The following is a 17,787-nucleotide window of genomic DNA, read 5'->3' as shown; positions in this document are numbered from 1 at the left end:
ACTCTTCGGCAAATAGAGGCACATGTCCAAGATCAACAATCTATTTTGATAAGTTAAGCTCTCTCTAGGGATAACCTTACAGTCCTTACATCCATCTGTTGGACCTTTTAATGAGAAAGAAGTCTATTTGACTGGAATGCTGCCCACTTTTGTATGTAATTAAGTGTTCTTCCCATTTAGCGAAAAGAGTGTTAGCAATGGATAGATCATAAGCTATTGCAAAGTCCAAAACTGAGGTTCCCTCCTCATTGCTCTCCCCAACTCAATAACCTCCATGCACCTCTATATAACCTCTCCTATCCTTACTAATGTGGCCGTTCAGATCCCCTTCCATAATAATCTTTTCACCCGGTCCAAAGCCATGCATCAATTCATCCATGTGTTTCCAAAATTGTAGCTTGCAGCTCTCATCCAATCCTGCTTGGGAACATAAACGCTAATAATGTTGACCACCTCTTCATCTAACACTAGCTTTAAAGGATAAAATCATATCTCCCATTCTTTTAACGTCCACCACATCGTTCTTGAGGTCTTTATTCACCACTTTAGTCTCCCAAATACTATTGTTTGACGTCCAACAACTTAGCTTTTATCAATTTCCATCTACTCTCTTGGATACATGCAATGTTAATTCTCCTCCTCATGACATCTATCAACTCCAAACTTGCCCATCAGTGAACCAATGTTCCAGGAAGCACAACGAATTCTCCTTTTATGGCCAACATTCTTAACACGCCCTTGTACATGCTACAAAGTGGATCGATGACGTATGTCATTTGCGTGGGATGCCCTGACAACAGGATAAAAGGACACAGAACAAAGAAAAGAGATGAAATACAATTAAAAAATACGGGTATCCATGCAAAGGGTGGATTGTCTGGATATAATAAGGTGTGGGCTGTCTACCTGACGCACCAAAATAGAACTATATATTAGTAAGAAAGAAAAACAAAAGGATCCAGGTATAGAGGAATGGCACCTAGCACAATAAACAAGTATTCTCAGTATATAAATGAAAAGCACAGGACATACAACTAGGGTACAGTGTACGATACAGCAGGATTCTAACACAACACATACATCAAACCAAATCCACTAGTACTATATGCATGACAATAAATCTCAATATCAATAATATGTAAAGAGGAGCACAAGACTAATACCAAAAGAGATAACACTCGAGAGAAGTAGATAGCACATAAGGCAAACATAGAAGATGATAACCAGCCACAGCAAATCAAACAAAGGAAGGTGATGCAACAGATGAATACACAAATAGACAGATAGGCATATAACAAAGCATACAGAAGACGACTACCAATAAACTGAAAGTTTATATATATAAGCATACAATGTCAAAGGGAAAAGGAGCGAGTGAGGGGGTATCCCTTACAACACAAGCAACTCTAAGCCCGTGAAGAGTTCGGCCAGGTAGAAACTCCACTGAAAAATCCAACGCACAGTAGGATGCACCCAGGGTTATGTCTCAACCGGTGATAAGGTGTTAGGGTGCAACACTAACAGGGGCAAGTTAGGGGGTTGCTAATGGGGATGGGAGCAAGGTTAGTATCGCTAAAGTAGGAGTGATTGAGTGAATGCGGCAATCCTCAGTAGGCTCAATTAGAGATCAGGGAGAATCAGGAAAAGGGATTAAAAGAGCAGGAAGAATCAAGGGAGAGGGGGTAGAGAAATCAAATTGTGGGGAGGGGGGTCGATGGTAGTTTATGGATAGTGGTGGAAGGGGGCTATGGGGAGCGAAAAGATTGTGGGGTGCTGAGAGCCAAACTACTTGAAGGGGCAGAGAGAATATCGGTGGTCTTTTTTTTCGCAAGAATAGGAGAGGAAGTCGTAGGAGAGGGATGGGAGGAAATCGGTGGGATAAAATAGGGGAGAAATCAGTCACAAGAATGGGAGAAAATCTAATGGTGTGGTATAATAGAGGAGAAAATCGATCATGGTTTTTCTTCTTTTTTTTTGCTCACTTAGCAAAAATAGTAGAGGAATCAGGGGAGGAGAGAAAACCAGTGGTGGTAAAGGAGAAAAAAGAGGGAGAGAGAGGACCGGGAGAAAGGGGAGTCGTGAAAGAGAGCGCGCGAGGGCGAGAGAGAGAGAAGAGAAGCGAAGGGGAGGATCAATGTATACCTACCTGGTTCGGTTATGCCCTAGGTCGCCACTGCCTGAGATGGGGGAGGGGATGGTGTGCCAGAGAGCTTCAGCGAGAGGTAGCCGTTAGCTTCAGTGGGTTGGAAATGAATCAATCGCCAATCTATGAAGATTTAACCCAAATCGCAAAACCCTAATTAGCACAAATCTAGGGTTACCTGCGGTTGGAGCTAAGGGCTCCAATGAAGCTGAAACTTGGATCGAATGCTGTTTGTGTGGTGATAAAGAAAACATCCAAAGAGTTTTTCAAACTGAGCTCTGAATAAGAAGAAATGATCAAAATCGATTTTGGCTAAGTGCTAAAACCCTGACAGCTTTGTTCGATTTTTTCCACTCCTTAAATACATCAATCTTCAAACTAAAAAAACAAGCCAACAACCACTAGCAAGCATTTTGAGTTAATCCTTCACACCATATGATTGATTAAAGTTAATCAATCCTTTATTCAAAAAACCAGCAAACTAGGGATAAAACCACCCCCTCCAAAAATCGTAGAGCTTAGGATGAACCAGTAACAACCTGTGATGGAGGGACGAGTTGTTACTGATCCTTTTCTTCTTTGGATATCAAGGCTCTGATACCTTGTAAAGAGATGAGAAGAAAAGAGAGAGTCCTGCGATTAGAGCAAGGGAGTCCCAATTGATTAGATTGGGGGTGCCCACCTTCATTCATTAAATAGATCAACCATTACAAATCCTACTAGAAATTGGACAGACCAAAACAAAATAGGAAACTAATACTAGCTGCAAACTCCTAATAGAACTCAGTCCTAATGTGACTAGGAAACCCCCAAGGGAGGAGTCTACGACTTGCGCAAGACTCCTCCCCTCTCACGATACAGTTCTAACATTGTTAACAACTAAAAAAACTTATTCCTATCTCTCTCTCTCATACAAACCAGTATTGTTCACATCTTCTTCATCTTTCGCTTAAAATGCTGAAAACCTGTAACCATAACCCTAGCTTGTTTGGTTGCACGTGCTTCCGACTTGCTCTTTGAGGGGATCAGCGGGTTCTCAGTCGGGGCCACAAAAAGAAGATTCTGGCCCATCTCAGATCCAATGAAGGAATAAGAGGGATTTGACACTTCCCACGGCTTGCAAAGAGGCCTTCTAGTGCACCAATTTGGTGAAAGAGTCAGTCTTTGAAGTTAGCCACCCCACCCCCAAAACACCTCCCTCCCGCAGCCCCTCTTGAAATGCCATTGGTTTTGCAGCTTTTTTTTTTTTTTAGGTTCCTGTGCGGGAACTCACTTAGGTTGCATAGGTGCATGGATTAGATTATTAGGAGGTGAGGTTTTAGTTTTGTAGTGTTTGCCTGAAGATCAAAGGGCAATTGGACAAATATAATATTCCATACACCTTCCTATTAGTTCTGCGAAGGAAGAAGACCACCACATATATATATATAGAGAGAGAGAGAGAGAAGAGAGACTATTCTCAAAAGTAGACTACCAAACAGACTTCTTGTTCTTGAAATTTTTTTCTATTGATGCAACCAAAAAATTTTAATTTCTTGACTTATTTCAAGAAATCAATGAAAATTTGAAATAAAATTTTCAAAAAGGGCCTTAAATCATGTTCTTTTTTAAAAAAAAAAAAAAAAAGAGACCGCCATCTAGCTTCATAGAAATACAAAATGAAAAGGATTTGTGCCATAAACTTCTAGAAAGTTTTCAAATAAATATTCTTTTTCAATTGAAAGAGGGTTTTAGCTAACTACACAAACAAAACAAAGAAATCATTAAAAAAAAAAAGGGCGTAGCCGGTGCACGAGGCTCCCGCATGTGCGAGGTTCGGGGCGAAGAGAACTAAAACAAAGAAATCATTAGATGGCAATAAATTAAACCAAAGTCCAGAGGTTAACTAAGCGCCCAAATTAGCTGCCCTCATTTTGCATAGCAAAACTGGTTAGTTATAAAACTGTTTTCCTAGTTTGAACTCTAACTGATGCAATTCACCCACCATACAAACACAACCGTGCATGGACACAAACTCTTGCCCACATGGATGAGTTCACATAGTCAGAAATCAAGCAGCCAAAAACCTTTGAATTTGTGGTTCAATCAATATCCTAGAGATCATTATGTCCAGCAGCCCATCATAGAAGACAACTTACGGATTAGTTGCCGCCTCAGTCGAAAGATATGGGACTCTGAAAGATGGATCAGGGGAGTTATCTGTCTAAAGATGGGCAGTTTTTTTATCGGCGAAATGAGAGCGCTGCAATGCCTTTGAAAGTCCTAATTTCCTGATCCTTCACTGAAAACTTCTTTTCGTCTGAGTCTCAATCAGTGCAGGCCCCTAGTCAATATGAAGGCTTATCCGCTTCTTGGCTTTTTCAAATTCTTTCTGTAACTCTGACATAGTTTTTAAGGCGGTAAGGCGACGAAGGCATTTAAGGGTCTTTCGGAGTGCCTTAGAGATAAAGCGGGCATAAAACGTCGCCTTATTGACTAAAGCGTTCCTGTGTAATTTTTTTATAAAACAAATCTATTAGGCTCAAATCCTAGTTGAATCCTATTACTCATATGTAAAATAAATATTAAAGGTTCATATTCATACCAATGTAAGATATTCATCAAGAAAACAAATCAATAAAGTAAATAAACTAAATTCATCTTCATCAATCATCAATCATCAATCATCATAACATATTAATATATAATATAAATACATAATTATGAAACAAAATTATAAATATAAAGAAAAGAAGACATAAAAAATACAAGTAATTATTATACTTACCTCTATGATGGCAAAATGAGTGCCTAAGCCCTAAGGTCATCCACTATATTTCTACTCCTGTCAAAGAAGAATGAAGCTCACCGTTGCCGGAGCAAAATGGTCACCTGGATCAGTGGTTCTTCCTTGTTCCTTGATTCCTTCTCAAAGCCCTTTCTTAAAACCCTTGACAAAATCCAAACCCTGTTTGTGAATCGTGTTTTTGTTTTGTTTGTTTTGGTTATTTTTGGTGGAGTAAAGTTGATCCCATACATCTCAAGTGTTAATAAAATCATACACCTACCAATAAAAAATCTATATTTGGAATCTTCATCATGTAATTTTAAAATGTGTTAAAAAAAAAAACCCATAAGGCGCCACTTCACGTAAGGCGGAGCACTGCCTTACTATCTCTAGACCGCATCAGCGCCAAGGCGCTAGTAAGGCGCTGCTAAGCGCCTTAGCAGCACCTTAAAAACTATGGTCTCCAGTAGCTTCTTAAATTGAATATAATCCTGCCTCAATTTATTCACTTTGTTCCTTAATTGTGCAATAGTATGGGTGACACCAGTTTTATCTTTAAAGTTAATGGAAATGTTCCTCCACCCCACTTTGTTAAAAGTAGCAGTAGTCCTATTGCCTCTCTTAACTTCCTCTACCATAATTGTAACAAGAATGTCTACATTTGATTGTCTCCATTTTGCATTCTCAGTAGCTGCTTCTGTTGAAGCTGCCATTTTCTCACTATTTTACCCAATATATATATATATATATATATATATATACACCCCACTTTGTTAAAAGTAGCAGTAGTCCTATTGCCTCTCTTAACTTCCTCTACCGTAATTGTAACAAGAATGTCTACATTTGCTTGTCTCCATTTTGCATTCTCAGTAACTGCTTCTGTTGAAGCTGCCACTTTCTCACTAGTTTACCCAATATATATATATATATATATATAGCTTTAAAGTCCAAATGTTTGAAATTGAAACCACTGATTTCCTCCAAGGCACCCTAACCCTATCACTTTGGAGTCTCAGTCTAGATGATGGATAGAAATGCAAATGTTATCTATTAACATGGAGCATTTGAATGAATAAAAATAAACCACTTATCCTGAGATAACACTGCATGAATTCAAAACAACACTAAAGATTGAGTTTTGACGAGAGCAAGTCAGAGAGAGTTTGGGTGAATAAAAATAAACCACTTATCCTGAGACAACATTGCATGAATTCAAAAGCTCTCAATCTTTCCTTGTAATTCAATATGGACCCAGACACATGCAACAAATGGAACTGAAATCTGAATCTCTGGAATAAAAAGTTCAAAAATACCAAGACCAAAGCTCATTGAAGAGCAACCAAGTAGTGTGATTATTTTAAAAAAAAAAAAAAAAAGTCTTATTGCTGCTTTAGATCATAGGAGAGGCCAAGCTTCTACGTGGATGGACATCCATAAGCCATCAACAAATTAAAAATTATAAAAACTGCAACAACCCAAGGAAAAAAACCTTTCTTTTGACAAATAAGATGAGCTTAACAGAAATTTTGAAGTGGTGATCAGAACAATGTACTCAATTAATTCATCTATGGGCAAAACTATAAATAAGCAATAGGCCCTCCATCTTTAGCAGAGCTAACTCCATAAGCAATTATTGAAACACAATTAGGAAATTCAATATCAGTGTGAGAACAGCAAACCCTAATTTAGAATAGTATATTGGTTCTCATTCTACAACTGACGAGGAGCAACAATACTTATACAAGTACAAGCAGGTGACCAAGAAACATAGATAAGGGAACAAAGAGATAACAATCTAGCTTAATGAAGAAATCTAGTACAACTCAATTTCCACAGATCCACATCCGATATGACTCAATAAGCACAAACCTAACCTCAATATTAAAACCCTAAATGATGATCTCCAGAATATTTGCATTGGTAAAAAATAAAATTCATTGTCAAAATACTATCCATAATCCGGTGTGAGCATAAAAACACACACTTTCAATGCATGTAGACATAGAAATATGATCCTGAAATCTGCAAAAACCATCAATCTATTTCATCCTTCTACTAAACTAATAAGAAAGCAAGAAAAGTGACTAGAGACAAATCACAGATCTGAACAGAGGCTGTAACCAAATACTCTGCAAAATTGACATATCTGAACAGAGAAATCACTGCCTCGAGAGAGAGAGAAAGAAAGCAAGAAAAATGACTTACCTTTGTGACAGAGGCTGCAACCAATTACTCTGCAAAATCGAACCTTGACCTCACTGAAACTTCAAACCTCGACCTCGCTGGAAAAGAAAAAAAAGAATCTGCAAAATGAGAGAAGAGTCAGTTAGAGAGAGAGCTGCCTACCTCTCACCTTGGCGACAGTAGATTGTGAGATGATGAAGCTTGAAGTATAGGTTACCGGGTTGAAGCTTTGGTGACAGTTCGGAGCGTTCTTTCTATTTGGCTGTTCCAAGAGAAAAGAAGGGTAATAGGGTTTACAGGATGTTAAATACTTTATGTTATGTTTTGAGTTCAATTTACTCATTTACCCCTCCTCACTTTAGTTGAATCAATTGATTCTGCGCTTTTTGCTCAGAATTGATTATGAGTATGAAAAGCACGGTTTTCATGTGCCAAAAAAGGGACTCCAAGTTATAAAAAATGCCCGGTTCACTAGAAAAAAAAAAAAAAAAAAAAAAAAAGAAAANTAAAACTGATCCCATACATCTCAAGTGTTAACAAAACCATACACCTACCAATAAAAAATCTATATTTGGAATCTTCAAGTAATTTTAAAATGTGTTTAAAAAAAAAAAAAAAAAACCCCATAAGGCGCCACTTCACGTAAGGCGGAGCACTGCCTTACCATCTCTAGACCGCATCAGCGCCAAGGCGCTGGTAAGGCGACGCCTTAGCAACACCTTAAAAACTATGAACTCTGCCCATTTAAGCTTATTGGCATAGAGATGACCTTAACATTATAAGGTTTTCTGAAGATTTTGAAGGAGGCCAAAGTGATGAGTTCCCAATTACTATCAGGTTACATCAAGGATCCGCATTGAGTTTACACTTATCATGGATGATTTAACCAGGAATATTCAAGGACAGATCCCGTGGTGTAGGCTTTTTGCGAATGATATTGTTCTGGTCAGTGAAACAGTGGCAGAGATTAATGATAAGTTGGAGTTATGAGATATACTATTGAATCGAGAGGTCTTAAGATAAGTAGAACACAGACGGAATATATGATGTGTAACTTTAGTCGATTGAGGAATGATAGCAAAGTGGTGAAAAATTGAGGGGGGAGAGATCCCACAAAGTGACTATTTCAGATATCTGGGCTTTACCTTAAACAAGGAAGGTGAGATCGATGATGATGTTTCCCACAAAATTAAAGTAAGATGGAGGAAGTGCAGAAGGGCGTCTAGAGTGTTATGTAATCGACGAATTCCTCTAAAGCTTAAGGGAAAATTCTACAGAACAGTCATAAGACCAACTATGATATATGGTGCGGAATATTAGGCAATTAAGAAGCGTAACATAAACAAGTTGAGTGTAGCAGAGATGATGATGTTAAGATGGATGTGCGGCAAAACCCTGAGAGATAGAGTAAGGAATGACCAGGTTAGAGCTGATTTGGCAGTTGCCCCAATTCAGGATAAACTCAGAGAATGTCCATTACGATGGTTTGGACATGTCCAAAGGAGGCCTTTTGATGCCCCAATACGGAGGAGTGATCAAATTCAGATGGATGGAGCTAAAAGGGCTAGGGGCTGGCTAAAATTGACCATTGATGAATTAGTAAGAAGAGACATGCAAAAGTTAGGTCTTCACCCTAGTATGGCATCTAACAGAGCTGCTTGGAGGGCAAAGATCCGAGTTGCTGATTCTTCGTAAGTGGGATGTCCCAAAGGGTTTTTTTTTTTTCAATATATATATATACACGGATCCATGTAGCCGACCCAATTTAGTTGGATAAGGCTGAGTTGTGTAGTTGTTGTTGTTGTTGTTTGAAAACATAACTCTGGAGATTAGAGAAGCAGCTCATAAAAAAAAAAAGGGGGGGCTTTTTATACAAGAAAATCATTGAAGTAGTACAGGACAGTGAATCTCGTTAAGTTTGATATTTTAAGCAAGCAAAAGCTTTGGGCTTTATAACAAAGTAAGCAAAGACGTCTTACAGTATTGAAGAAACATATTGCAACTTCATCATAAGATATATTAATGATTTGGGTCTTCAATGACTGGGAAATACAGCTGACAGCAATATGAAAACAAGTTTCTTCCTGATCTTCCTGCAAATGTTAACAAAATCAATGTTAAGCAGATAATTTTTGCAGCAGAAAGCCAGAGAATATTCAATTATTCATTAGCAATTCTTAAAAACCAAGAGCAGGTAGATACATTCAATGCAGTTGGACTGAAACAGAGAGCTTATAAATTTGGTTTCAGCACCAAATCTTTAGGTATGCTATGGTGGTTCATTATAATAGTTGAGCTTTTTCAAAGATTGGATTATCATATCTTAGAGCAATGGATAGAAAGTAAATATGTTTCTCTCTCTCTTTTTCAATTTTTTTTTTTTTTTTAGAAATGGTCACATTTTATAAAAAGACATGGTGACAAGCCGATTCATAAGCCATATATCTTAAAAGTACAAAGTTTAACCCATACAGCCCTGTGCAGACCATTTATTTACTAATCATGATCATACATTTGCGTTGTATTTAGCATATCCAATATCTTTAGTCTTCTTGCTCGGTAACACCCATGGAATCAATGTTTTAAGAAAAATTTCACACAACTTGATCAGTTCAACCTCCGCTTTTTTGATAGTAGCCAACATATAGCAGTAGGACTTTCCCGCTCCACCCCAACTCATAGCACCTCCAAGATGCAGATTAGGTAATGGTATATTTCCCAAGGATAACCATTCCTGGTCAAATCCTTAAAGCAAGGGTACCCATAGGGCCAAGCAAAAGGGTGGCCACGCTACCAAGAGGTGAGTAAATATTCAGCTCCTTCCTTACTTAAGCTAAATCTATCAGAGATTCTCCATCCTATATTGATGAGAAGATTGCCAATAAGGATCTTGTTCTTATCCTATGCTACACGAAGAATTTCACCTATCTTAGAACCTTCATTTTCCAATTTTATTAATGTAAGCGTATCCAAGGATTAAAGTATCAGTATCGGTATCGGTCGGCTAAAATTAAGATACATATCGGAGGATATCGTATCGTATCGTATCGGAGATACGCTAAGATATGCTAAAGACCAAGGATTAAAGTATCGGTATCAGTCGCCGTATCGGTTGGGTAAATTTAATATACGTACCAGAGGGGTATCGTATTAGAGATACTTTAAACCATGAGTGTATCCCTATGCAATATCCCTCTATTCCCCCACCCCAACCTAGCCCATCAGTCAACTTTCGAACATGTCCATTCTGTGCTTTTACCGTCTTCCCACGGTTCAAGATCTCGGCGAGATCTTGCTGAGATCTTGTTTTTTGACAATAGCGAGACGATACTGAAGGCGAGGTGAGAAATGTGCAAGATCTCAACCGAAATCTCACCACTTAACTCGGTATCGGTTCAGTTTCGGTCCAAACTTGATCCAACCAAGGCAAATAAAGCAAGGTTTCAACCCAAATGAAGAGAGATCTCGCTGGTTTCGCCTGGATCTTGCTGGTTTCAACTCTTAGAGCTATATTTTCGAAGAAAAACACCATAAAGCTGTGATTTGATGTTTCTTCTTGGAGATCTTCCTTACTACAATCATGAAGCAAAGATCTTCAACCTTGGTGGTGACTTTTCTTCTCAAGATCCCTTTAAGGTAAAAATTTCTTCCCAAACCCATATTTTTCATAGAAACATCATCAAATCTTGTTTATTGCCATTGATTTTTTTTATATGTGATGCTACTCGGTGTGATCTATAGATTAATGTTAGAAAAAATATTTTTCTGTTATTAAATTTATTTTTTTATTTTTTTGTTTAAATAAATGCTTTTCTTGCAAAAATAAAATTGAAAAAATATGATTTATATATGATGTTTGGTATACAATTTTTTATATGTTGCTCACCAAAGGCTGATCTACAGCCTCATGGTGTCCATTTTTTTTTTTTTAGTCAATAAATTAATTAATATATTTTCTTAAATATATAATATATATTAAATAATTACAAAAAAAAAAAAAATCTGTTTTGTATGGAAAATTACTTTACATTAGTGTAAATATTGTTAGTGTACTTTGAAATCAAAATGGTGTTCTTAGTTTCACTCTACTATACTTTATTATTATATTATTGTTAATAAAAAAATATGATTTAAAATTCAAAAAAAATTATAAAAAGTGTGGGATTAATATGTAATAGCTATATGATATTGAATAGCTCTTAATGCATGCATTCTTTAATATGGTGTTGATGTTGAATAGTTATTAATTCATGCACAAAGACAATTATATAATAGTGTTGAAGTTGGGGCATAATGTCTAGTACTGGAGGTGGAGATATTGTATGGTTATATGGAGATATTGTATGGTTATATGGAGATCCAATGTTAGATGACAGAAAAAAATCAAGGTGTAGGTACTATAAGAAAATGATAAATTCTGGAGGTGCCACTAGGTTGAAGCAACATTTGGCTGGAGGGTACAAGGATGTAGCCAAATGCCCCCAAGTTTCATATGAAGTGCAAAAACAAGTGCAGCAAAGCCTACAAGGTGGAAGGTTAAAGAGGGCAGAGAAACAAAGGTTGGATCAAGAACTCGATGAGGCAGTCTTAGAGAGGCACCCAACAATAGTAGATGCTAACGCAGATGACTCTGATTCTGATAGTGAATATAGGCCAGACCAAGGTATGACAAGGGCAAAGTGGAGAGAATTGCAACAAGTTAAGGCAGCGAGCAGGATCTCTCATCAAATGGAAAAGGTTAGCTAGGTAGAGATGAAGAGAGAAGCAGGTGGCTCTAGTTCTAAAGCAACTGCATCAAATGTGCTTCCCACAGAGGAAAGAAGGAATAAGAAGCAGAGGAATGTGGGTGTGCCTTCAGGAGAACTCAGAGTGTGAGGGCTGCCACACCCCCATCACCACCCCCAAGACAACATGATGATCATGATGAGGTCTCGTGCTCTGATATATAGATAGCAGGATACAAGACAAAGAACTATGAAGCAAGTATGGGGTACATGGAAACAACAACTTGGGGATGCAATGTCAAAATGGTTTTAATAGCATCCCAACTAATGCTGCACAAGGGACAAATTACCAATCCATGATCAACACTACAGGAAGGGCTGGTCCAAGAACAAAGGGCCCACTACTTATGAGATGATGAATGTTTATTTGTCTCATCAAAAGGAGTTGGATGAGTATATTAATAGTTTGAAGGCTCAGTGGGACGATATGAAGTTACTGTGATGTGTGATGTGTGATGTGTGATGGTTAGACTAGACCAACTAGACAGTCCATCATCAACTTCATGGTGTATTATGATGGGAAGACTGTCTTTTTAAAGTCTGTTGATGCATCCAAAAAGAAGAAGGATGCAATGTACTTATACAAGTTGTTGAAGGATGTTACAGAGGTTGGGCCTGAGAATGTTGTTCAAATTGTGACAGACAACAGGAGCAACTTTAAGAAAGCGGGGGAGAGACTGATAAATAGGAAGAGCAAAAGGATCCACCTTTTCTGGACATCATGTGCAACCTACTGCATTGACTTAATGCTTAAAGACATGGGAAGAAGTCTTTGGTAGTAGGTGTGGTCGAACAGGCAAGACAAGTGGCCACATTTGTTTACAACCATGGATATTCTCTATCTTTGCTGAGGGAAAAATGCAGTGGAGATTTGGTAAGGCCAGGAATTACCCGATTTGCAACAACTACATTGCATTGAAGAGATTTCATGATAAGATGGTTGGTTTCAGATCCATATTTGCCAGTGAGGAGTGGTTTGGATGGAGGGAATCGGGTTCGTTAGGTAGTAAGGCATCACAAGCCACCATCTCTAGTGAACAATTCTGACAGGATGTGAAGAAGGTCCTTCTTATATTTGGCCCACTTGTAACTGTCTTGAGATTGGTAGACTCATAGAGGCAGCCTACCCTGCCATATGTGTATACTGCAATGGAGAAGATGAAGGAGAATGTGGGAGCATCCATTCCTAGGGATGCAAAATCTAACATCAAAATTATTGAGAAGAGATGGGAGAAACATTTAATGCATCCACTGCATAAAGCTAGTGAGTTAATAAACTTGACTATAGTCCAAGTTAAAGTTACTTTACATTTAATGACAAGTTATTTATGGAATTTGTAGCGTATTATCTCAATTATAAGTTCCACTACAAGTACAATCTAGGAATGGATGATGTATTGCTAGAAGCAGTGGACTCTTGTAACTGTCTTGAGATTGGTAGACTCATAGAGGCAGCCTACCCTGCCATATGTGTATGCTGCAATGGAGAAGATGAAGGAGAATGTGGGAGCATCCATTCCTAGGGATGCAAAATCTAACATCAAAATTATTGAGAAGAGATGGGAGAAACATTTAATGCATCCACTGCATAAAGCTAGTGAGTTAATAAACTTGACTATAGTCCAAGTTAAAGTTACTTTACATTTAATGACAAGTTATTTATGGAATTTGTAGCGTATTATCTCAATTATAAGTTCCACTACAAGTACAATCTAGGAATGGATGATGTATTGCTAGAAGCAGTGGAACTTGTGGTGGCAAAGTTGGTCCCTAAACCTGATCTACAGGCAGCATGCAGCACTGAGGTGGGTTAATGTTTGAAATATGTATAATTTCCTAAGTCTTAATGAATTCCTTATCGAATACTAACTAGTATTCAATGTTTGTATATATATATATATAGATAAAGGAATTCAGGGATGCTACTGGGAGTTTTAGTCGTGCAACGGCAGTGGCAGGAAGATAAAGTACTACCCCTGGTGAATGGTGGGTCCTCTATGGAAAAGATGCACCTAACTTGAGGAAGATAGCAATCAAGATGCCCTCCCAAACTTGTTCTACATCTGGATGTGAGCACAATTGGAGTACATTTTTATTGATCCACACCATGATACAGAACCGACTGAGTCACGAAAAGCTACAGCAGTTGGTGTTTGTGCATTACAATGAGATTGAAGATGCAGCACATACGTCAAGGCATGGAGGGTAACAGTGAACCAATTGAACTTGCTCACGTTTTCTAAGACGACTCAGATGAGGAGGATCCCCTATACCAATGGGTGAAGGATCGAGGTGAGCCACTTAAGGATCAACCTGGGGGTAGACCCACCCCATGGGTGGCTAGTCAGATGGGTGTTGACGTGGATAAGTATATATCTCAAGAGGGTCGTGTGCTTTCACAAGTACCCAGGCCTTTCGAGTCCTAAGCTACTAGGTTTGATATGGAACCTAAAACTATTTGGTCACGGTCCAGTGATGATGATGGTGATGGTGCAAGACCTGGTGGTGGTGGTAGTAGTGGAGCCCGTGCTGGGGATGGTGATGGTGATGGTGATGGTGATGATGGTGATGGTGATGGTGATGGTGATGGGGATGGGGATGGGGATGGGGATGGGGATGGGGATGGCGATAGTAATGGTAATGGTGGTAATGGTGGTGGTGATGGGGGAATGCGCTAGAGGTTCCATTACACTGAACCGAAGCAAGAGCCAGTGCGATTCACAAGAGAGACTCAGTTCACTCTTGCCACATAGGACATGAACCATGGTGCACATTCCCCCACACCCAACAAGAGGCTCACGTAGCTGATTCATAGCTAGTGGAGAGGAGCAGGATATGGACTCTATAGACATCTCTATTAGGAGCTTGATTGACACTCTAGGAGGCTTAAGCATAGAGAGTGGTATTCATGGGAACAATGTATGCACCATCAGCTATATATGGCACAGGGACAACCGGTTCAGACTATAGTCAATTTGGCCAGTTTAGACACCCACAGGCCAGCTCTTTCCCCTCTGCCACTGAGTATGAGGGTCAGTCACACTCCCATATTGGGTCAGGTGTTGTGGATGGCATCTTCGGGGTTCCAGACCCCCAGCCATATATGCCGGTGCAAGTTCCTGTCCGTCAAGCACCAACCAGCAGTTATGGATCTCGTTCCAGCTCATTTAGTTTCAGAGATACCTACCCAAGGATTAGGTATCTCCAGTATATTGGTGATGTTGTTTATAAGGCTGTTGTAGCAGACTTTGAGTATTACTTCCGTCATACTATGATATGGCCAGCCTTTGTGATTCAATCAAAGCAAAACATGTTTCGACTCAGCATCAACAATATGGAGGCTATGTAATGTAAGATTCAGTCACAAGTGATCCAATCCCAGGTAGGATCTGAAATTCTGGTTGAATAGAGAAGATGTCCTCCAATAGGCTTGGTTTTAGGCTACTTCTAGCTCTCAAACACTCTCTCACAGCAACAAATAAAAGGAAAATAAGAAAAGAAAGAGAATTCGATGGAGGGTTGAGAAGGGGGGAGAAGAACTAGTGAATGGGCATCTCACCCTCAGGGTTAGGCATCTCACCCAACTGCATAAGCCATCTTTTTTTTTTCATTAATAAATTCGTGTTCAATGTTGTAGCCCCTTACAAACTTATATAGAAGACTCAAAACTGACTCAAACACTTAAAAGGAAAGGTCTAACCCAATCCTTAACTAATTGAGAAACCTAAACTGACTAGGAAAATGAAATAACAAAGGAAATAGACTCAAAACAGGACTCTAACTAAACTGATAAATTAAACAACTTATTTCTACTTTCTACCCATATTTTAGGCCCATTAAAGTGGCCCATTACAAAGAAAATCCATGGGTTCAAAGGCCCAACACATACAAAACTCAACCCAAGGCTTATTTGCAATAAAATAAGTCCATTAAATGACTTCCCTGCATCACTATGATGATATGGCCCGGCACTCATTTCAATACTAAGAGTCTTGGTCTCTAGAATGGAGTCTAAATGTCTAGCTGTCTACTATATTTATGTTAGTTATTACTAATATATACTTTATGCAGCTATGTTGTTACTTGTTATGTTAATGTTGCTTATCTTATGTCATTCCAAATTTTCAATATATGTGAGTCATCAATCATCAATAGTAATTTGAAAATATGTCTTTTATATTCTAATGATTATATTGTGTCAGAATAATGATTGTGGAAGGTGGATTGATGAATATATCATACTAAATGAAGGATTCGAAGAGTTGCCGACTACTTACATAGGGTACAAAGTCAAAGTACCATCTTGAGTTTTAGTTTTAAAAAATTGATGTTTCCATTGTGTTTAAAACGCCTAAAATAGGGTAAATACAAAATTTCAGGGGCTACAAAGGCCATATGCCCACTAAGATCAATCAGCAAGTTGAACGCCAAAAAAATACAAGATCTTAGCGAGATCTCGCCAGATCTCCTTTTTTTTTTTCTTTTTTTTTAGCGAGATCTTAAACCTTGCCTCTTCCAGCCTAGCCCATTAATCACCTTTTGAAGTATCCGAGTGAATTATCCACCAACCAATGCATAAAATTGTTGTACAATGTCATCATTTTCAGATGCTATGTTGAAATCCCAATTCAACATACCATAGGTATTTATGCATAGAAAAATAGAGATTCCTACACAGTTATCTTTTGAGCTTTGCCATTTTCATTTACTTTTCCTATCACCTTTCCCCTTATAGTCGGGTACTTTTTAATTTGCTCCTTACTTTCATCAATAAAGTTTTCTGCTACCAACTAAACATTTTAACCACTTTAGTAGTCAGACCAACTAAACATTTTCTTTTTGGCATCCTTCATTCATTGAACTTTTTATTGCTTCCCCCAGGAAAATGGTACTCATAGCCATATATCAACAGGTAAAAGTTTTCAACTCCGAACAACAATGTGCACAACGCATACAACAGACTCACCGCTTTACTCGCTGGATTGAACATCTTTGGTGAGGCGTCTACAAGATACACAACGAGTTCCTTACTGGAATCACTCTGCTGAAAACAAAAATTCTTCGTTAAGGGCTGAAGAAAATTCTCGAAAGGGAAAGAAAAACAGCTACAATAGACTTGATAGAATTGGAGCCAGACCTGATAGAATTCATTTTCTCTGTCTTCGTCATCATCTCGAAATATGTCTTCTGGGTCCAAATCCATGACGAGTTTTCTCAAAAAAAAAAAAAAAAAAGGAGCAGATGACCGACTTCACACCTTTAGAACACCAGGGAGAGAGAGAGAGAATAAGAGACACCTCTGGTCTGATAGAAAATCCGAAGAACTGTTTAAAAAGTGAGAGAATGAGAGGGAAACCTTTGCTCTGATAGAAATCAGAAGAGAGCTTGAAAAAGAGGAGACTACCTTTCGTTCTCAAGTCACAGACTCACATGCCCCATTTGAGATCAGAAACATTTAAAACTTCAGCTTCTAACGGAAGCTGCTTTGTGGAAATTCTAGGCGACCGCCATTTTGCCTTTTGGCCATTTTTGAGCTTAGAGATACGAAAATGACCAAAAAGTCCTGTCTAATGCAAATGAGGTCCTATCGTGCATACTAGTTACAGTTCCAACTTCTTTAATCAATCTTTTTATTTATTTTTCTTTTTGGGTAACACTTCTTTAATCGATCAGTTTCACTAATTTCATCTCTACCATTATTTTTTGGCAAATCATCTCTATCATTAAGAAATATGAAAGTAGGCAAGTCATCACGCTAGTGTGGAGGAGTTTGGACTATCTCGGTTAGTCAATTTGTTTAATAATAGGGACAAAGTTCTCTATCTGGGAGCAACCACAAAGTTCTCTATCTGGGAGCGACCCCTACGCCATAGACACAAGGGGCACACAATGACCATTGTGCCCCTCCT

At 38.5% G+C, this 17,787-nt stretch overlaps 1 protein-coding gene across 3 annotated transcripts in view; it reads right to left on the bottom strand.

Annotated features, from left to right (window-relative positions):
* The window catches only part of LOC122074887 (ATP-dependent DNA helicase 2 subunit KU70), a 78,243-nt gene extending 60,823 nt beyond the window's left edge, over nucleotides 1-17,420 (bottom strand). Inside the window, exons 1-4 of one of the 3 annotated variants that reach the window (XM_042639874.1) lie at nucleotides 17,283-17,420; nucleotides 17,016-17,135; nucleotides 16,845-16,919; nucleotides 9,074-9,187 (exon numbers count right to left, since the gene is read on the bottom strand). In XM_042639874.1, the coding sequence (XP_042495808.1) occupies nucleotides 9,074-9,187; nucleotides 16,845-16,919; nucleotides 17,016-17,081 (255 nt within the window). In that variant the 5' untranslated portion in view covers nucleotides 17,082-17,135; nucleotides 17,283-17,420. Of the gene's footprint in view, nucleotides 1-9,073; nucleotides 9,188-16,844; nucleotides 16,923-17,015 lie in introns of all 3 variants that reach the window. The other 2 variants (XM_042639873.1, XM_042639872.1) reach the window with 2 other exon arrangements.
* Nucleotides 17,421-17,787: the final 367 nt, after the last annotated feature.

The sequence above is a fragment of the Macadamia integrifolia genome, chromosome 3, assembly GCF_013358625.1.
Source record: "Macadamia integrifolia cultivar HAES 741 chromosome 3, SCU_Mint_v3, whole genome shotgun sequence".
NCBI classification, from domain to species: Eukaryota; Viridiplantae; Streptophyta; class Magnoliopsida; order Proteales; family Proteaceae; genus Macadamia; species Macadamia integrifolia.
This window is presented reverse-complemented; position numbering and strand designations above follow the sequence as displayed.